Source organism: Periophthalmus magnuspinnatus, unplaced genomic scaffold (genome assembly GCF_009829125.3).
Source record: "Periophthalmus magnuspinnatus isolate fPerMag1 unplaced genomic scaffold, fPerMag1.2.pri scaffold_110_arrow_ctg1, whole genome shotgun sequence".
NCBI classification, from domain to species: Eukaryota; Metazoa; Chordata; class Actinopteri; order Gobiiformes; family Gobiidae; genus Periophthalmus; species Periophthalmus magnuspinnatus.
The window spans coordinates 12,043-35,075 of NW_022986700.1; the positions used below are offsets into that span (position 1 = coordinate 12,043).

General features: G+C 39.6%; 1 protein-coding gene across 1 annotated transcript; it reads left to right on the forward strand.

The window, feature by feature from the left end:
• The first annotated feature begins 426 nt into the window (after positions 1-426).
• LOC129457416 (exocyst complex component 3-like protein 2) lies at positions 427-23,033 on the forward strand. The gene is made up of 4 exons (XM_055232459.1): positions 427-432; positions 20,458-20,583; positions 20,974-21,123; positions 22,881-23,033. Exons 1-4 carry the CDS (start codon positions 427-429, stop codon positions 23,031-23,033), a joined length of 435 nt encoding a protein of 144 aa, XP_055088434.1.

The window sequence follows — 23,033 nt, forward strand, 5'->3', positions numbered from 1 at the left end:
GCTCACCCGAAATGATGCCTCGGTGGCTGCCTTTGCTTTTGTGGTCGGATGTGTAAACAATAACTGCTGTCCGGACAACTGGGATTTTAGATCCTTCACCTTTCTCTTTCTCAGCTCACTATTTGGAGGAAAGTTAGTGTCATAGCTTTTGTGAACAGTCCGAAAATGCCGCTCCACATTTCCTTTCTTTGGAATAGCGACAGTACACTGGCAAATGAGGCAAACGCACTTCGAATATGACATTGTGAAAAAATAGTCCTCCTCCCATTCTGTATGAAAGTGGTAGATTTTTGGCTTCTTACTTGGTCCAGCTCCCGCACTCATTTTATATAATTTATTAAGTTTAGATAGAAAAACAAATTGGAGCTAACTAGATAATGTGATAGCTTGATTTTGTTTGGCCACATTTGGCGCGTTTGTAGACGCATGCGTGTACAAACGCCTGGCGTCTACTTTTTGGGGAATGTCTCGCGATCTACTCGTACTACCTTTGCGATCGACCGGTAGATCGCGATCGACATATTAGGCACCCCTGGTGTAGAGCATCTATTTAGTCTACAACAAAGTCCAGTACTCTGAACCCCATTCATTTCAATGACACATTTATTATGTTACCACGGTAACATAGTTGCAAATAGAGGTATGTTGTCATTGGCTTTTTTGTTCAGTTTGCCAAGCCAAATGTCCATGTCGAATTTCAAATGTTTATGTCAAAGTAATTTTTTTGGTCCAATTCAAAAGTTCAAGGGGGCGCTGTGGAGCAATATAATGTCTGACCTATGCAAATTGTATATGTATGTGTTCAGATCCACATTTTGAAAAAAATGTATATTAATGCCGGGAATTTGCAAACTGCATGTGTGAGTTATGTGCACTTTAAAACTTCAAAATATTGCTTTTTTCTTTGCAGGCTGGCCACACCCACATTTTATGATATAGAAAAATCCAAGACAGTTCCCTATAATCCCACATGGGTCTAGTACATTTTTACCAATTTGCAAGATTCTTGAATGAAAATCCAAGGCGCAAAAAATCCAAATGTGAGAGGTAAAATTTTGGAAAAATGGAGTTCTGCCCAAAATGGCCGACTTCCTGTAGGGTTTAGGATGGGGACATAATATAATTTTTTACTTGTCTTGACATGTTCTATGTTTGTACCAAATTTCATTTGTCTACGATGAAAAAGGTCTCTCATTGCCGTAATGTATTTCAAATTTTGAGGTGGCGCTATTGAGTCATTTTCATACGTTAATTTTTTTCCACATGAAAATACAACATTTCTTGCCAATCTTGAATTTTAGGCCATAGTTTGATGAGTGTAGAGCATCTATTTAGTCTACAACAAAGTGCAGTACTCTGAACTCCATTCATTTCAATGACACATTTATTATGTTACCACGGTAACATAATTGCAAATAGAGGTATGTTGTCATTGGCTTTTTTGTTCCGTATAATGTGAGGAATATGTGTACCAAATTTCCATGGTCTGTGACAAAGTAATAATTTTTCATCCCAGTTATCCAAAACCCATGTGTTTCAATGAGAAATGTCAGACGTTGCCATGGCAACACATTTGAAAATAGAGGTATGGTGTCATTGACTGTTTTGTTCAGTATATCAATAGGGATGTCCATGCCAAATTTCAAATGTTTATGTCAAAGTAATATTTTAGTCCAATTCAAACGTTCAAGGGGGCGCTGTGGAGCAATTTATTGTGTGACCTGTGTAAATTGTATATCTATGTGTTCAGATCAACAATTTGAATAAAAAAAGTATATTCATGCCGGAACGTAGGACACTAACTGTGTGAGTTACATGCAATTAAAAACTTAAAAAAATTGCTTTTTTCTTTGCAGGCTGGCCACACCCACATTTTATAACTTAGAAAATTCCAAAAGAGTTGGTTATAATTCCACATGGGTCTAGTTCATTTTGACCAATTTGCAAGTTTGTTCAATGAAAATCCAAGGCGCAAAAAATTCAAATGTGAGAGGTAAAATTTTGAAAAGATGGGGTTCCGCCCACAATGGCCTGACTTCCTGTAGGGTTTAGGGTGGGGTCATAATATAATTTTTTACTTGTCTTGACATGTTCTATGTTTGTACCAAATTTCATTTGTCTACGATGAAAAAGGTCTCTCATTGCCGTAATGTATTTCAAATTTTGAGGTGGCGCTATTAAGTCATTTTGATACAGTAAATTTTTTGAACATCAAAATACAACATTTTTTGCCTAATCTTGAATTTTAGGCCATAGTTTGGATGAGTGTAGAGCATCTATTTAGTCTACAACAAAGTCCAGTACTCTGAACCCCATTCATTTCAATGACACATTTATTATGTTACCACGGTAACATAGTTGAAAATAGAAGGTATGTTCTCATTGGCTTTTTTGTTCAGTATGATGAGAGGAATATGTGTACCAAATTTCAATGGTCTATGACAAAGTAATAATTTTTCATCCCAGTTATGTAAAACCCATGTATTTCAATGAGAAATGTCAGGCGTTGCCATGGCAACACATTTGAAAATAGAGGTATGGTGTCATTGACTTTTTTGTTCAGTATAGCAATAGGGATGACCTTGCCAAATTTCAAATGTTTATGTCAAAGTAATTTTTTTGGTCCAATTCAAAAGTTCAAGGGGGCGCTGTGGAGCAATTTATTGTCTGACCTGTGTAAATTGTATATCTATGTGTTCAGAACAACAGTTTGAATAAAAAAGTATATTCATGCCGGGACATAGGACACTAACTGTGTGAGTTACACGCATTTAAAACTTTTAAAAAACGTCTTTTTTCTTTGCAGGATGGCCACACCCACATTTTATAACTTAGAAAATTCCAAAAGAGTTGCTTATAATCCCACATGGGTCTAGTTCATTTTGACAAATTTACATGTTTCTTGAATGAAAATCCGAGGCGTAAAAAATTCACATGTGAGAGGTAAAATTTTGAAAAAATGGGGTTCCGCCCACAATGGCCGACTTCCTGTAGGGTTTAGGGTGGGGTCATAATATAATTTTTTACTTGTCTTGACATGTTCTATGTTTGTACCAAATTTCATTTGTCTACGATGAAAAAGGTCTCTCATTGCCGTAATGTATTTCAAATTTTGAGGTGGCGCTATTGAGTCATTTTGATACGTACATTTTTTTGCACATCAAAATACAACTTGTTTTGCCTAATCTTGAATTTTAGGCCATAGTTTGATGAGTGTAGAGCATCTATTTAGTCTACAACAAAGTGCAGTACTCTGAACCCCATTCATTTCAATGACACATTTATTATGTTACCACGGCAACATAGTTGCAAATAGAGGTATGTTCTCATTGGCTTTTTTGTTCAGTTTTCCAAGCCAAATGTCCATGTCCGAATTTCAAATGTTTACGTCAAAGTAATTTTTTTTGGTCCAATTCAAAAGTTCAAGGGGGCGCTGTAGGAGCAAAAAAAATTCTGACATATGTAAATTGTATATCACTTTCGTGCAGATCAAGATTTTAATCAAAATGTATATTAATGCCGGGAAATAGGACACTGTATGTGTGAGTTACGCTCACTTTAACACTTCAAAATATAGTTTTTTTCTTTGATTGCTGGCCACACCCACATTTTTTGATTTAGAAAAATCCAATGCAGTTCCCTATAATCCCACATGTATCTAGTTCATTTTGACAAATTTGCAAGATTCTTGAATGAAAATCCATGGCGCAAAAAATCCAAATGTGAGAGGTAAAATTTTGGAAAAAATGGGGTTCCGCCCACAATGGCCGACTTCCTGTAGGGTTTAGGGTGGGGTCATAATATAATTTTTTACTTGTCTTGACATGTTCTATGTTTGTACCAGATTTCATTTGTCTACGATGAAAAAGGTCTCTCATTGCCGTAATGTATTTCAAATTTTGAGGTGGCGCTATTGAGTCATTTTGAAACATTAATTTTTTTGAATATCAAAATAATAAATTTTTCACCAACCTTGAATTTTGGGTCCAATAAAATTGACTTTTCGTTAACGTTTAGGGGGTCAAAAATGACTTCAATCCGGCACGTATAATAATAATAATAATAATAATAATTAAAACTGCAAGCAGTGATAAAGGCCCTCGCCACCCCTTGCGACCGCGGGGTACACGCCACCGCGGAGATCCTGCCTTTCGTTCCCGCTTACATCGCTCCTCCCCCCAAAATCAGCGACTGAGTAATACTACTGTAATACTACTGTAATACTACTGAGTAATACTGGGATGTGTTCAAGGCCACAGACAGTTTGGATGAGGACACAGACACTGTGACGTCATACATTCAGTTCTGTGAGGACAGCATCGTTCCATCATGCACCAGGGCGACTTTTAACAACGACAAACCCTGGTTCACACCCAGACTTAGACATTTGAGGAGGGAAAAGGAGATGGCTTTCAGGGCAGGAGATCGTGACGGCTACAGGCGTTGCAAGTATGCGTTTAGCAAAGAGGTGGAAAAGGCTAAAGCGAAGTACAATACACGTCTGGAGCAGCAATTCTCCACCAACGACTCTGCTTCTGTCTGGAGAGGGCTTAGGCAAATCACCAACTACAGCCCCGAAGCCCCTCCCGCCGTGGACAACAAACAACTAGCAGAAAAGTTAAACGGCTTTTATGCGAGGTTTGAAGTTTCACACCCCTCCCCCTCCTCCCCCACCATCATGGACATTACCTCCAAACCCACCTGGGACCCCCCCTCCTCCCCCACTGCCCTCACAGTTGTGGAGCAGGACGTGACTAAGCTTTTCAGGAAGCAGAATCCCCGTAAGGCCGCGGGCCCAGACGGTGTCTCTCCTTCCACCCTTAGACACTGTGCTGAGGAACTGGCTCCTGTCTTCACGGACATTTTTAACACCTCCCTGGAGTCATGTCACGTCCCAGCCTGCTTCAAGCTGTCCACCATTGTCCCCGTCCCCAAGAAGCCCAGGATCACTGGACTTAATGACTACAGACCTGTGGCGCTGACGTCTGTAGTCATGAAGTCATTTGAGCGCCTGGTCCTGCACCACCTCAAGTCCTTCACCTCCCCCCTCCTGGACCCTCTGCAGTTTGCCTACAGAGCCAATCGGTCTGTGGACGACACTATTAACCTGGCCCTTCACTTCATCCTCCAGCATCTGGACTCCCCGGGAACCTACGCCAGGATCCTGTTTGTGGACTTCAGCTCTGCATTCAACACCATCCTCCCTGCTCTGCTCCAGGACAAGCTCGCTCAGCTCAACGTGCCTGACTCCACCTGCAGGTGGATCACTGACTTCCTGACAGACAGGAGACAGCGCGTGCGGCTGGGGAAGAATGTCTCGGACACTCGGACTATCAGCACAGGAGCTCCACAGGGCTGTGTACCTTCTCCCCTGCTCTTCTCCCTGTACACCAACTGCTGCACCTCCAGCCACGACTCCGTCAAACTGGTTAAGTTTGCGGATGACACCACCCTCATCGGACTCATCTCGGACAGCGATGAGTCTGCCTACAGGAGGGAGGTGGACCGGCTGGTGTCCTGGTGCAGCAGCAACAACCTGGAGCTCAACGCCCAGAAGACAGTGGAGATGATCGTGGACTTCAGGAAAGTCACAGCCCCCCTGCCTCCCCTCACCCTGACGGACTCCCCCATCACCACTGTGGACTCTTTCCACTTCCTGGGCACCTGCATCACCCAGGATCTCAAGTGGGAGCCGACCATCAGCTCCCTCATCAAGAAAGCCCAGCAGAGGATGTTCCACCTGCGGCAGCTGAGGAAACGCAAGCTGCCAGTCCAGATGATGGTGCAGTTTTACACTTCCATCATTGAGTCCATCATCACTGTGTGGTTCACTGAAGCCAGGGACAGACAGAGACTGCAGCGCATTGTGCGCTCTGCTGAGAAGGTGATTGGCTGCAGCCTTCCATCTATACAGGACCTGTACGTCTCCAGGACTCGGGGGCGAGCAGGCCGTATAGCAGCTGACACCTCTCACCCTGGACATGGACTATTTGAGCCACTTCCCTCTGGCAGGAGGCTATGGTCCATTGGGACCAGAACCTCTCGCCATAAGAACAGTTTCTTCCCCTCTGCAGTTTGTCTCATGAACACTTTATAATATCTGCACTATACTGGACACTTTATAACACCGGTCACTTTAATAAGCCACTTTGCACTGTTGTTCTGATGCTGCTGTTGTACATATTTTCTCCCTTTAAGTATTTCATTTGACTTTTTTAAGCATATCTTTTTAACTTTGTGCATGCCCTTATTTGTATTTGTATTTATTCAGTGTGTTTATGTTGCACTTTTTCACCGTATCAAGTTCCTAGTTTGTGAACTGTGTTCACAGACTATGGCAATAAAAGTCTTCTGATTCTGATTCTGATTCTACTCCATTCATTCCAAAGACACTATTTATGACCTTGTCACACCTGCACGGTTGGAAATAGAGATATGTCTTCATTGGCTTTTTTGTTCAGTATGATGAGAGGAATATGTGTACCAAATTTCAATGGTCTATGACACAGTAAATATTTTCCATTCCAGTTAACCAAAACGCATGTATTTCAATGATAAATGTCAGACGTTGCCATGGCAACACCTTTAAAAATAGAGATATGGTGTCATTGACTTTTTTGTGCAGTATGGCAACAGAAGTGTCCATGCCAAATTTCAAATGTTTGTGACAAAGTAATTTTTTTGAGTACTATTAATAAGTTCAAGGGGGCGCTGTGGAGCAATGTAAAGTTTGACATATGTAAATTGCATGTCTATACACTCAGATCAAGATTTTGAAAAAAACGTATATTAATGCCAGGAATTAGGACACTGCATGTTTGAGTTACGGGGCATTTAAAACTTAAAAAAAACCCCATCTTTTTTCTTTGCAGGCTGGCCACACCCATATTTTATAACTTAACAAAATTCAGGAGAGTAGCCTATAATCCCAAGTGGGTCTAGTGTATTTTGACCAATTCGCAAGTTTCTTGAAAGAAAATCCAAGGCACAAAAAATTCAAATGTGAGTGGTCAAATTTTGAAAGAATTGAGTTCTGCCCACAATGGGCGACTTCCTGTAGAGTTTAGGGTGGGGTCATAATATAATTTTTTTCTTGTCTTGGCATATTCTATGTTTGTACCAAATTTCATTTGTCTACGATAAAAAAGGTCTCTCATTGCCGCAATGTATTTCAAATTTTGAGGTGGCGGTATTGAGTCATTTTGATACGTTAATTTTTTTGAACATCAAAATACAAACTTTTTTGCTAATCTTGAATTTTAGGCCATAGTTTGATGAGTGTAGAGCATCTATTTAGTCCACAACAAAGTCCAGTACTCTGAACCCTATTCATTTCAATGACACATTTATTATGTTACCACGGTAACATAGTTGCAGACAGAGGTATGTTCTCATTGGCTTTTTTGTTCAGTTTGCCAAGCCACATGTCCATGCCAAATTTCCAATGTTTATGTGAAAGTAATTTTTTTGGTCCAATTCAAAATTTCAAGGGGGCGCTGTGGAGCAATATCATGTCTGACCGATGTAAATTGTATATGTATGTGTTCAGATCCACATTTTGAAAAAAGTGTATATTAATGCCGGGAAATAGGACACTGCATGTGTGAGTTACGCGCACTTTAACACTTCAAAATATATTTTTTTTATTTGCAGGCTGGCCACACCCACATTTTATCATTTTAAAAAATTAAGGAGAGTATCTTATAATCCCAAATGGGTTAAATTCATTTTGGCCAATTTGCAAGATTCTTGAAGGAAAATCCACGGCGCAAAAAATCCAAATGTGAGAGGTAAAATTTTGGAAAAATGGAGTTCCGCCCACAATGGCCGACTTCCTGTAGGGTTTAGGGTGGGGTCATAATATAATTTTTTACTTGTCTTGACATGTTCTATGTTTGTCAAAAATTTCATTTGTCTACAATGAAAAAGGTCTCTCATTGCCGTAATGTATTTCAAATTTTGAGGTGGCGCTATTGAGTCATTTTGATATGTAGATTTTTTTGAACATCAAAATACACATTTTTTTTTGCAAATCTTGAATTTTAGGCCATAGTTTGATGAGTGTAGAGCATCTATTTAGTCTACAACAAAGTCCAGTACTCTGAACCCCATTCATTTCAAAGACACATTTATTATGTTACCACGGTAACATGATTGAAAATAGAGGTATGTTCTCATAGGCTTTTTTGTTCCGTATGATGAGAGGAATATGTGTACCAAATTTCAATGGTCTATGACAAAGTAATAATTTTTCATCCCAGTTATCCAAAACCCATGTATTTCAATGAGAAATGTCAGACGTTGCCATGGCAACACCTTTGAAAATAGAGGTATGGTGTCATTGACTTTTTTGTTCAGTACTGGAATAGGGATGTCCATGCCAAATTTCAAATGTTTATGTCAAAGTAATTTTTTTGGTCCAATTCAAAAGTTCAAGGGGGCGCTGTGGAGCAGAAAAAAATCTGACATATGTAAATTGTATATCATTTTGTGTAGATCAAGATTTTAAACAAAATGTATATTAATGCCGGGAAATAGGACACTGCATGTGTGAGTGATGCACATTTTAACACTTCAAATTATTGATTTTTTTTTTGCAGGCTGGCCACACCCACATTTTATGATGTAGAAAAATCAAAGGCAGCTCCCTATAATCCCACATGGGTCTAGTTCATTTTGACCAATTTGCATGTTTCTTGAATGAAAATCCAAGGCGCAAAAAATCCAAATGTGAGAGGTAAAATTTTGAAAAAATGGGGTTCCGCCCACAATGGCCGACTTCCTGTAGGGTTTAGGGTGGGGTCATAATATAATTTTTTACTTGTCTTGACATGTTCTATGTTTGTACCAAATTTCATTTGTCTACGATGAAAAAGGTCTCTCATTGCCGCAATGTATTTCAAATTTTGTGGTGGCGCTATTGAGTCATTTTGAAAGAATAATTTTTTTGAACATCAAAATAATAAATTTTTCACCAACCTTGAATTTTGGGTCCAATAAAATTGACTTTTCGTTAACGTTCAGGGGGTCAAAAGTGGCTTCAATTCGGCCACCAAAATAATAATAATAATAATAATAATTAAAACTGCAAGCAGTGATAAAGGCCCTCGCCACCCCTTGCGACCGCGGGGTACATGCCACCGCGGAGATCCTGCCTTTCGTTCCCGCTTTCATCGCTCCTCCCCCCAAAATCAGCAACTGAGTAATACTACTCCATTCATTCCAATGAGAGCATTTATGACATTGTCACGCCTGTACGGTTAGAAATAGCGGTATATCTTCTTTGGCTTTTTTGTTCAGTATGATGAGCGGAATATGTGTACCAAATTTCCATGGTCTATGACAAAGTAATAATTTTTCATCCCAGTTAACCAAAACCCATGTATTTCAATGAGAAATGTCAGACGTTGCCATGGCAACACCTTTGAAAATAGAGGTATCGTGTCACTGACTTTTTTGTTCAGTATAGGGATAGGGATGTTCATGCCAAATTTCAAATGTTTGTGACAAAGTAATGTTTTTACATGCCATTTAAAATTTTCAAGGGGGCGCTGTGGAGCAATGTAGTCTTTAATATGTGTAAATTGCATATCTATGCACTCAAAATAAGATTTTAAACAAAACGTATATTAATGCCGGAAAATAGGACACAGCATGTTCAAGTTACGGACAATTTAGAATTTCAAAAAACGTCTTTTTTCTTTGAAGGCTGGCCACACCCACATTTTATAACTTAAAAAAATTTAGGAGAGTAGCCTATAATTCCACATGTGTCTAATTTTTTTTGACCAATTCGCAAGTTTCTTGAATGAATATCCAATGCGCAAAAAATTCAAATGTGTGAGGTAAAATTTTTAGAAAATTGGGTTCCGCCCACAATGGCCGACTTCCTGTAGGGTTTAGGGTGGGGTCATAATATAATTTTTTACTTGTCTTGACATGTTCTATGTTTGTACCAAATTTCATTTGTCTACGATGAAAAAGGTCTCTCATTGACGTAATGCATTTTGATTTTTGAGGTGGCGCTATTGAGTGATTTTGATACGTTAATTTTTTTGAACATCAAAATACAAAATTTTTTGCCGATCTTGAATTTCAGGCCATAGTTTGATGAGTGTAGAGCATCTATTTAGTCTACAACAAAGTCAAGTACTCTGAACCCCATTCATTTCAATGACACATTTATTATGTTACCACGGTGACATAGTATCAGACAGAGGTATGTTCTCATTGGCTTTTTTGTTCAGTTTGCCAAGCCAAATGTCCATGCCAAATTTCAGATGTTTACATCAAAGTAATTTTTTTGGTCCAATTCAAAAGTTCAAGGGGGCGCTGTGGAGCAGAAAAAAATCTGACATATGTAAATTGTATAACATTTTGTGTAGATCAAGATTTTAAACAAAATGTATATTAATGCCGGGAAATAGGACACTGCATATGTGAGTGGTGCACATTTTGACACTTCAAATTATTGATTTTTTTTTTGCAGGCTGGCCACACCCACATTTTATGATGTAGAAAAATCAAAGGCAGCTCCCTATAATCCCACATGGGTCTAGTTCATTTTGACCAATTTGCATGTTTCTTGAATGAAAATCCAAGGCGCAAAAAATCCAAATGTGAGAGGTAAAATTTTGAAAAAATGGGGTTCCGCCCACAATGGCCGACTTCCTGTAGGGTTTAGGGTGGGGTCATAATATAATTTTTTACTTGTCTTGACATGTTCTATGTTTGTACCAAATTTCATTTGTCTACGATGAAAAAGGTCTCTCATTGACGTAATGCATTTTGATTTTTTGAGGTGGCGCTAATGAGTCATTTTGAAAGAATAATTTTTTTGAACATCAAAATAATAAATTTTTCACCAAACTTGAATTTTGGGTCCAATAAAATTGAGTTTTCGTTAACGTTCAGGGGGTCAAAAATGACTTCAAAGCGGTAAGTATAATAATAATAATAATAATAATAATAATTAAAACTGCAAGCAGTGATAAAGGCCCTCGCCACCCCTTGCGACCGCGGAGTACACGCCACCGCGGAGATCCTGCCTTTCGTTCCCGCTTACATCGCCCCTCCCCCCAAAATCAGCGACTGAGTAATACTACTCCATTCATTCCAATGACACCATTTATCACATTTTCACGCCTGCACGGTTGGAAATAGAGGTATGTGTTCATTGGCTTTTTTCTTCAGTATGATGAGAGGAATATGTGTTCCAAATTTCAATGGTCTATGACAAAGTAATTCTTTTTCATCCTTGTAGACCAAAACCCATGTATTTCAATGAGAAATGTCAGATGTTGTCATGGCAGCACCTTTCAAAATAGAAGTATGGTGTCATTGACTTTTTTGTTCACTATCAGAGTAGGGAGGTCCATGCCAAATTTCAAATGTTCGTGACAAAGTAATTTTTTTACGTGCCCTTTCAAAATTTCAAGGGGGCGCTGTGGAGCAATGTAATATTTGATACGTGTAAATTGCATATCTATGCACTCAGATCAAGATTTTGAACAAAATGTTAATTAATGCCGGAAAATAGGAAACTGCATGTGTGAGCTACGGGCCATTTAAAACTTCAAAAAACATACTTTTTCTTTGCAGGCTGGCCACACCCACATTTTATAACTTCCATAAATTCCAAAAGAGTTCCCTATAATCCCACATGGGTCTAGTAAATTGTGACCATTTTGCAAGTTTCTTGAATGAAAATCCACGACATAAAAAATCCAAATGTGAGAGTTAAAATTTTGAAAAAATGGGGTTCCGCCCACAATGGCTGACTTCCTGTAGGGTTTAGGGTGGGGTCATAATATCATTTTTTACTTGTCTTTACATGTTCTATGATTGTACCAAATTTCATTTGTCTACGATGAAAAAGGTCTCTCTTTGCCGTAATGTATTTCAAATTTTGAGGGGGCGCTATTGAGTCTTTTTGACACATTAATTTTTTTGCACATGAGAATTCTAAATTTTTTGCCAATTTTGAATTTTAGGCCATAGTTTGATGAGTGTAGAGCATCTATTTAGTCTACAACAAAGTCCAGTACTCTGAACCCCATTCATTTCAATGACACATTTATTATGTTACCACGGTAACATAGTTGCCGATAGAGGTATGTTGTGATTGGCTTTTTTCTTCAGTTTGCAAAGCCAAATGTCCCTGCCGAATTTCAAATGTTTATGTCAAAGTAATTTTTTTGGTCCAATTCAAAAGTTCAAGGGGGCGCTGTGGAGCAATTTATTGTCTGACCTGTGTAAATTGTATATCTATGTGTTCAGATCAACAGTTTGAATAAAAAAGTATATTCCTGCCGGGACATAGGACACTAACTGTGTGAGTTACATGCATTTAAAACCTTCAAAAAACGTCTTTTGTCTTTGCAGACTGGCCACACCCACATTTTATAATTTAGAAAATTCCAAAAGAGTTCCCTATAATCCCACATGTATCTAGTAAATATTGACCATTTTGCAAGTTCCTTGAATGAAAATCCACGACATAAAAAATCCAAATGTGAGAGTTAAAATTTTGAAAAAATGGGGTTCCGCCCATAATGGCCGACTTCCTGTAGGGTTTAGGGTGGGGTCATAATATAATTTTTTTCTTGTCTTGACATGTTCTATGTTTGTACCAAATTTCATTTGTCTACGATGAAAAAGGTCTCTCATTGCCGCAATGTATTTCAAATTAGGAGGTGGCGCTATTGAGTCATTTTGATAATTAATTAATTAATTTTTTTCCACATGAAAATACAACTTGTTTTGCCAATCTTGAATTTTAGGCCATAGTTTGATGAGTGTAGAGCATCTATTTAGTCTACAACAAAGTGCAGTACTCTGAACCACATTCATTTCAAAGACACATTTATTATGTTACCACGGTAACATAGTTGAAAATAGAGGTATGTTCTCATTGGCTTTATTGTTCCGTATAATGAGAGGAATATGTGTACCAAATTTCAATGGTCTATGACAAAGTAATAATTTTTCATCCCAATTATCCAAAACCCATGTATTTCAATGAGAAATGTCAGACGTTGCCATTGTAACACCTTTGAAAATAGAGGTATGGTGTCATTGACTTTTTTGTTCAGTATAGCAATAGGGATGTCCATGCTAAATTTCAAATGTTTATGTCAAAGTAATTTTTTTGGTCCAATTCAAAAGTTCAAGGGGGCGCTGTGGAGCAATTTATTGTATGTTTATTGTATGAAATAAAATAGCATTAAGAGTGAGACAGTGTGCGGGAGTTTTTCTTTAATTTTTAGACAAGTGCTTCACCTCCTACGCACCTGTCGCCCAGTCGGGTGTGCGGAGTTCACACAGAAACGAGGCAATTTATTGTCTGACCTGTGTAAATTGTATATCTATGTGTTCAGATCAACAGTTTGAATAAAAAAGTGTATTCATGCCGGAACGTAGGACACTAACTGTGTGAGTTACGTGCAATTTAAAAATTAAAAAAACATCTTTTTTCTTTGCAGGATGGCCACACCCACATTTTATAACTTAGAAAATTCCAAAAGAGTTGCTTATAATCCCACATGCGTGTAGTTTATTTTGACCAATTTTCATGTTTCTTGAATGAAAATTGGGTGGGGTCATAATATAATTTTTTACTTGTCTTGACATGTTCTATGTTTGTACCAAATTTCATTTGTCTACGATGAAAAAGATCTCTCATTGCCGTAATGTATTTCAAATTTTGAGGTGGCGCTATTGAGTCATTTTGATACGTTAATTTTTTTCCACATGAAAATACAACATGTTTTTTTGCCAATCTTGAATTTTAGCCCATAGTTTGATGAGTGTAGCGCATCTATTTAGTCTACAACAAAGTGCAGTACTCTGAACCCCATTCATTTCAATGACACATTTATTATGTTACCACGGTAACATAGTTGCAAACAGAGGTATGTTCTCATTGGCTTTTTTGCTCAGTTTGCCAAGCAAATGTCCGTGCCAAATTTCAAATGTTTATGTCAAAGTAATTTTTTTGGTCCAATTCAAAAGTTCAAGGGGGCGCTGTGGAGCAATATATTGTCTGACCTACGCAAATTGTATATGTATGTGTTCAGATCCACATTTTGAAAAAAATGTATATTAATGCCGGGAAATAGGACACTTCATGTGTGAGTTACGCGCAATTTAATAGTTCAAAATATTGCTTTTTTCTTTGCAGGCTGGCCACACCCACATTTTATAACTTAAAAAAACTAGGAAGAGTAGTCTATAATCCCACATGGGTCTAGTTCATTTTGACCAATTTGCAAGTTTCTTGAATGAAAATCCAATGCGAAAAAAATTCAAATGTGAGAGGTAAAATTTTGAAAAAATTGGGTTCCGCCCACAGTGGCCGACTTCCTGTAGGGTTTAGGGTGGGGTCATAATATAATTTTTTTCTTGTCTTGAAATGTTCTATGTTTGTAGCACATTTCATTTTTCTACGATGAAAAAGGTCTCTCATTGCCGCAATGTATTTCAAATTTTGAGGTGGCGCTATTGAGTCATTTTGATATGTAAATTTTTTTGAACATCAAAATGCAACATTTCTTGACAATCTTGAATTTTAGGCTATAGATTGATGAGTGTAGAGCATCTATTTAGTCTACAACAAAGTCCAGTACTCTGAACCCCATTCATTTCAATGACAGATTTATTATGTTACCACGGTAACATAGTTGCAAATAGAGGTATGTTGTCATTGGCTTTTTTGTTCAGTTTGCCAAGCCAAATGTCCTTGCCGAATCTCAAATGTTTACGTCAAAGTAATTTTTTTGGTCCAATTCAAAAGTTCAAGGGGGCGCTGTGGAGCAAAAAAAATTCTGACACATGCAAATTGTATATCATTTCGTGCAGATCAAGATTTTAAACAAAATGTATATTAATGCCGGGAAATAGGACACTGCATGTGTGAGTTATGCACACTTTAACACTTCAAAATATTGCTTTTTAATTTGAAGGCTGGCCACACCCACATTTTATGATGTAGAAAAATCCAAGAGAGTTCCCTATAATCCCACATGGGTCTCGTTCATTTTCACCAATTTGCAAGTTTTTTGAATGAAAATCCACGGCGCAAAAAATCCAAATGTCAGAGGTAAAATTTTGAAAAAATGGGGTTCCACCCAAAATGGCCGACTTCCTGTAGGGTTTAGGGTGGGGTCATAATATAATTTTTTACTTGTCTTGACATCTTCTATGTATATACCAAATTTAAATAGTCTACGATGAAAAAGGTCTCTCATTGCCGTAATGTATTTAAATTTTTGAGGTGGCGGTATTGAGTCATTTTGAGACTTTAATTTTTTGGAACATCAAAATACAACTTAGGCCATAGTTTGATGAGTGTAGAGCATCTATTTAGTCTACAACAAAGACCAGTACTCTGAACCCCATTCATTTCAAAGACACATTTATTATGTTACCACGGCAACATAGTTGAAAATAGAGGTATGTTCTCATTGACTTTTTTGTTCAGTTTGCCAAGCCAAATGTCCCTGCAAAATTTCAAATGGTTTTGTCAAAGTAATTTTTTTGGTCCAATTCAAAAGTTCAAGGGGGCGCTGTGGAGCCAAAAAAAAAATGGACACAATTGTATATCATTTGGTGCTGATCAATATTGTAAACAAAATGTATATTAATGCCGGGAAATAGGAAACTGCATGTGTGAGTTACGCGCAATTTAATAGTTCAAAATATTGCTTATTTTTTTGCAGGCTGGCCACACCTACATTTTATGATGTAGAAAAATCCAAGACAGTTCGCTATAATCCCACATGTGTCTGGTTTATTGTGACCATTTGGCAAGTTTCTTGAATGAAAAGCCGAGGCGCAAAAAATCCAAATGTGAGACGTAAAATTTTGGAAAAATGGAGTTCTGCCCAAAATGGCCGACTTCCTGTAGGGTTTAGGGTGGAGACATAATATAATTTTTTACTTGTCTTGACATGTTCTATGTTTGTACCAAATTTCATTTGTCTACGATGAAAAAGGTCTGTCATTGCCGTAATGTATTTCAAATTTTGAGGTGGCGCTATTGAGTCATTTTCATACGTTAATTTTTTTCCACATGAAAATACAACTTGTTTTGCCAATCTTGAATTTTAGGCCATAGTTTGATGAGTGTAGAGCATCTATTTAGTCTACAACAAAGTCCAGTACTCTGAACCCCATTCATTTCAATGGCACATTTATTATGTTACCACGGTAACATAGTTGAAAATAGAGGTATGTTCTCATTGGCTTTTTTGTTCCGTATGATGAGAGGAATATGTGTACCAAATTTCAATGGTCTATGACAAAGGAATAATTTTTCATCCCAGTTATCCAAAACCCATGTATTTCAATGAGAAATGTCAGGCGTTGCCATGGCAACACCTTTGAAAATAGAGGTATGGTGTCATTGACTTTTTTGTTCAGTATAGCAATAGGGATGTCCATGCCAAATTTCAAATGTTTATGTCAAAGTAATTTTTTTGGTCCAATTCAAAAGTTCAAGGGGGCGCTGTGGAGCAAAAAAAATTCTGACATATGCAAATTGTATATCATTTTGTTTAGATCAAGATTTTAAACAAAATGTATATTAATGCCGGGAAATAGGATACTGCATGTTTGAGTTATGCTCACTTTAACACTTCAAAATATTGCTTTTTTCTTTGCAGGCTGGCCACACCCACATTTTATTACTTAAAAAATTCCAAAAGAGTTGTTTATAATCCCACATGTGTCTAGTTCATTTTGACCAATTTGCAAGTTTCTTGAATGAAAATCCATGGCGCAAAAAATCCAAATGTGAGAGGTAAAATTTTGAAAAAATGGGGTTCCGCCCACAATGGCCGACTTCCTGTAGGGTTTAGGGTGGGGTCATAATATAATTTTTTACTTGTCTTGACATGTTCTATGTTTGTACCAAATTTTATTTGTCTACGATGAAAAAGGTCTCTCATTGACGTAATGCGTTTTGATTTTTGAGGTGGCGCTATTGAGTCATTTTGAAAGAATAATTTTTTTGAACATCAAAATAATAAATTTTTCGCCAAACTTGAATTTTGAGTCCAATAAAATTGACTTTTCGTTAACGTTCAGGGGGTCAAAAATGACTTCAAAGCGGTAAGTATAATAATAATAATAATAATAATAATAATAATAATAATGGAAATTTTTTTTCCACCCATTATTTTTCTCCTAAACCATAACAGCTACAGTCATGTGACTTTCTCATATTGTGCCCCATCACAAATAAGGCCCCTGTGAATTTTTTCACACGTCCACGACAAATCGATTGTCTTCTATGAATTTTTGAAAATGAAATTTCAAGAGGGCGCTAGAGAGCCATTTTGTGAGAGAGTGCCTTGATTTGCATATCATTGCGTTCAGCTCACAAATGTGCATAAACGCTGTATTAGCGTTTTCCCAACAAAAAATGTGTGAAAGACAAATATTTTTTTGAAATATTCCAAAATTTGCAATTTTGTTGAAAATTCACCCTGACCACACCCGAAGTCATAATCAAAATGTAATTGATAATCTTTAATCACACATGGGTTTAGTGGGATTTGGCCAAATTCGAAGTGTTTGTGATTAAAACTGGGCGAGAAAATGTCCTGAATGCGAGGGTGTGCACTTTTGCCGTTCACGGGTTTGATCCAATATGGCCGACTTCCTGTACATTTTAGGGCGGGGCCATAATATCATTTTTGTCATGTCCCGACACGTTCTATTTTTTGATGTGAGTTTCGGATTTTTACGTCGACTTTTTTCCGAGTCGGGCTCCCATTGGCCCCATGAAAATCAAAGTTAGAGGTGGCGCTACCGAGTCGTCTTGCGATATTTTTTCTCGGGGTCTTTTGTGACAATTAGAGCTCGTCGAGTTCTAATTTTTGACACCACTCACTGCCATGTCGGGGCGTGTTTACTACTTGATTTTTGACATTTTCCACACTCCGGACGCGGTTTTAATGAGTCCCTCGCCGGGACGGAGTCCCAGGCTCGGGCCTAATAATAATATTTTTTAGCAAAAACAATATATCCGATAACATTAGAAACACATATTATACGTTTTTTGAAAGCTCTCGACTTTCCCCACGTCACCGTGGGGTCAATGGCGAATGACGAGCGCTAACGCGCTCGTCATTCGCCATGACGTCGGGGTCCGCCATTGACCTCCCATTGACTTCCATTCATTTTAGCAGTAACAAGTATGGCCCATGCCTGCGGCATGGGGGCTTGGATAGGGCTCGATGTCAGGAGTGTGTTTGGGAACATGAGCGCTTCGCGCTGCGTCAGCGTCAACATTGAGTCAATGGGCTTCGCCCATTGACTCAATGTTGACGCTGACATGCTAGCAAGAACAAATATGCATGTCCCATGCCTACGGCATGGGTTGCTAGGACACAGGAGTCTGTGCAAGGTCGCGGTGCTGCCACGAAGTTGCGCGCTTCGCGCGCAACTTCGTGAAGACAGTTTGCAACGATGAGTGCTTCGCACTCATCGTTGCGGAAGCAATAGGCCCTACGCCCTGTAGGGGCTCGGGCCTAATAATAAAAATAATAATATTTTTAGCAAAAACAATATATCCGAAAACATTAGAATGACATATTATACGTTTTTTGAAAGCTCTTGACCTTCCCCACGTCACTGTGGGGTCAATGGCGAATGACGAGCGCTAACGCGCTCGTCATTCGCCATGACGTCGGGGTCCGCCATTGACCTCCCATTGACTTCCATTCATTTTAGCAGTAATAAAGATGGCCCATGCCTGCGGCATGGGGGCTTGGATAGGGCTCGATGCCAGGAGTGTGTTTGGGGACATGAGCGCTTCGCGCTGCGTCAGCGTCAACATTGAGTCAATGGGCTTCGCCCATTGACTCAATGTTGACGCTGACATGCTAGCAAGAACAAATATGCATGTCCCATGCCTACGGCATGGGTTGCTAGGACACAGGAGTCTGTGCAAGGTCGCGGTGCTGCCACGAAGTTGCGCGCTTCGCGCGCAACTTCGTGAAGACAGTCTGCAACGATGAGTGCTTCGCACTCATCGTTGCGGAAGCAATAGGCCCTACGCCCTGTAGGGGCTCGGGCCTAATAATAATATTTTTAGCAAAAACAATATATCCGAAAACATTAGAATGACATATTATACGTTTTTTGAAAGCTCTGGACCTTCCCCACGTCGCCGTGGGGTCATTGGCGAATGACGGGCGCTGCCGCGCCCGTCATTCGCCATGACGTCGGGCTCCGCCATTGACCTCCCATTGACTTCCATTCATTTTAGCAGTTATAAGTATGGCCTATGCCTGCGGCATGGGGGCTTGGATAGAGCTCGATGCCAGGAGTGTGTTTGGGGACATTAGCGCTTCGCGCTGCGTCAGCGTCAACATTGAGTCAATGGGCTTCGCCCATTGACTCAATGTTGACGCTGACATGCTAGCAAGAATAAATATGCATGTCCCATGCCTACGGCATGGGTTGCTAGGACACAGGAGTCTGTGCAAGGTCGCGGTGCTGCCACGAAGTTGCGCGCTTCGCGCGCAACTTCGTGAAGACAGTTTGCAACGATGAGTGCTTCGCACTCATCGTTGCGGAAGCAATAGGCCCTACGCCCTGTAGGGGCTCGGGCCTAAAAATAAAAAAAATAATAATAATATTTTTAGCAAAAACAATATATCCGATAACATTAGAAACACATATTATACGTTTTTTGAAAGCTCTGGACCTTCCCCACGTCACCGTGGGGTCAATGGCGAATGACGAGCGCTAACGCGCTCGTCATTCGCCATGACGTCGGGGTCCGCCATTGACCTCCCATTGACTTCCATTCATTTTAGCAGTAATAAGTATGGCCCATGCCTGCGGCATGGGGGCTTGGATAGGGCTCGATGCCAGGAGTGTGTTTGGGGACATGAGCGCTTCGCGCTGCGTCAGCGTCAACATTGAGTCAATGGGCTTCGCCCATTGACTCAATGTTGACGCTGACATGCTAGCAACAACAAATATGCAAACCCATGCCTACGGCATGGGTTGCTAGGACACAGGAGTCTGTGCAAGGTCGCGGTGCTGCCACGAAGTTGCGCGCTTCGCGCGCAACTTCGTGAAGACAGTCTGCAACGATGAGTGCTTCGCACTCATCGTTGCGGAAGCAATAGGCCCTACGCCCTGTAGGGGCTCGGGCCTAATGAACATTTTCAGGAGCGTCCATGGTCCTGTTGCATCAGCTCACATGTTGTAGTTCCATCTAAATCTTTTTTTTTTTTTTTTTGTCAGATTGTGTTAAAATAAAGCTCAAATTAAAGTCCAACTTGAGTAACAGAGCTTCTGACAGAGTAGTACCTTCAGTTAGCATCACACTGCCAGGGAATGTTGATGACATCAGCTGAGTATCAGTTGTTTTTAGCCTGAATTACACAGCTTCACTTGTCCGCATTCTTCCATCCATCCCTGTGTCTGTGTGTGCAGGAGCAGATCTCTGGGCTGTGGACTGCCCAGTGGCTGGACGGCTCTCTTCCTCTGGTAGACTCTCTGTTGGACTTTCTAGATCAGAAACTGGAACTCCTGACAGATCTCAAACCCAGCTGTACTCAGGTAAAAACATGACGAATGACATTCAGTGACATTTAAAGAGCCCATATTACGCTGTTTTCTGATTCATGTTTTAATGTTTCCTCATCACAAACAGACCTGGAGTTGTGTTTTGTTTCATTCACATGTTTAACACACAAACCCTGCATATTTAGGCTGAGTTCTTCTGTCAGACTGAAAACACTCTATTCCACCTTGTGATGTCATGTGGTAATACAAGAAGTGGCCTGCTGTGTTTTTAAACTCCATACACCTTCACTACAATCATTTGGATGATTTCAGCCCTGAAATCACTATAATTTCTTTCTGGTTTTGTAAAGTTTACTATGATTCTCAATAGCCCCATTAGCTGTAGCCCTATTAACCTGGCATCGTGCTCTCTGTTCTGCTCAGTGGGTGCTGGGGCGCCTCCATCGGGATGTGGCGCTGCGTTACTTTAAAAACCTTCTGAAGACAAAGAGGCGGAACCAGAAGGAACAGGTGGGCGGGGCCAACAGAATGAAGGACGATGTCACCAAAATGGACGCCTTCTTCACTCAACAGGTGAGTGAGAGCAAGAGACAGCCACAGTCCAGCAGTTTGCCACAAGGCAGATCTGGCTACAAAAGGAGTTTACAGTAAGCAAATGGGTTTGTCTGATCAAAAACATTTTTATATTTTTCAATTTTACAAATATAAGTTTCTATCTTTGTACAGGGCAGTTTTTTGGTTTAAAGTTGTGATCACTCATAGAACAAAATGAAACAGGGGAATAGTTTTTTGCTCATACAAACCAAAAAAAAATCTATAAAACCTTAATAAAAGTTTACAGAAGGCATTCTGCATACAAATGGGTGAAACCCCCTTTATTTGTTAAATTAAGGTTTAAACATCACTTACGCCTCACAGACGTTTACAGTCCTGTGAAAAGATGAAAGTGCAGCCCTGATTTGCAGACGCTATGTGCAGTGGTTCAGGAGCAGAATTCCCATTAACCTTTCCTTCTTTCTTCCCCTCCCTCCCTAGCTCGGATCACATCTCTCACCTGCTCCTGGTAAAATCTAGTCTCAGCCAATCAGTCGCCCATTCTTCTCCTATCTCAAAGTCAAATGGATCAAAAACAAAATGAGCCAACTCGAACTCAACCGGTTTCACTTAATGTGCCCAATTTTAAAAAGAAGTCTATATTGTGCTGCTACATTGCTGCTGTCGTTCTGTTGGCATTGCAAAGGCCTACAGGCAAAGTCCAAATTTAAAGCTGCACTTGTCGGCTTCTGTTCTGTTGCATGAAGAATAGGCGCAGAGGCACAGGGATTGTTCTGTAGATCCTTACTGTCGGTTCCTGCAATACTGTCGGGTTAAAGGCAGTACACAGTGAGATTGTACCAGGGTCTAACAGAGTCTAACAAAGTCAGTCCCACAGAGTTTCACAATCTCTCATAATTTCACAGAGCCTGAAGAAGGTGAGATTGCACCAATGTTTTATATTGCTTGAGCAGTGGGAGTTAATATTCTATAGATAAGAAATTTAAAGCACAATCGAACAATGTGATTGAATTAGGAAGTTGGACAATGTGAATGTGATGTGAATGTAAAAAACAAACAAACAAACAAACAATATACAGTGTCTGTGTAATCCAGGTCTGATGCATAGCTGGACAAAGGACTGAAGACTGCTCATCCAAGCCGCTTCTTCAGTTCTGATCAGATTGCTGGTGGACACTGCCTTATAGCTATCTACGATTTCTCCAGTTGACAGATTTAATTTTGTCTTTTGCTAATATGTGTGTCTTCATTCAAGATGTCAAAAAGTTTTTGCGGCTCCCATTATTTTCTTTTCTGTGGAAACTGCGTCCAAATGGTTCAGAGACTCTGCCTATATCAGGTTGCCAACCCCTGACATAGGTAGACTCTGAACTCTGCACTACTTCCTGTGTCTTTGAACCTTTCACCGTTTATGATGTGAAACTATGATACATATTTACCACATGATTGGAGCCAGGGTAAGAGCACACAGTACTGCACATGTCCCCTGCATGTCTTTTCTCCATGTTACATTATGACCATTTGCTGTTCAGGTTGTAAACCATTGTAGAAACAAAGACAAAATGGGCGTTACTACAATGCTGTTAGCAATTGAACTAATACTACATAAACAAAAGAACAGCAGTGGCCCCTCTGCAGGAGGATGAAAACAAAATACATTCTAGAAAATACAAATTGGACTTGCAATGTCAACTGGGTATATGTTCTATCCCAAACCAAGTCATAATGTGTGTGTTTGTGTGTGTGTGTGTGTGTGTGTGTGTGTGTCTGTGCAGGGCAGTGGCTCTCAGTGGGTCTCTCAGCTCCTCCTTCAAGTGGCTGAGGTCCTCAGGCTTCAGGACCCAGACTCAGTCCAACTGGAGCTGCTGTCTCTGATCCAGCTCTGCCCCGACCTCAGGTACAGAACAGGCAGCACAGTGGCTGTGTAG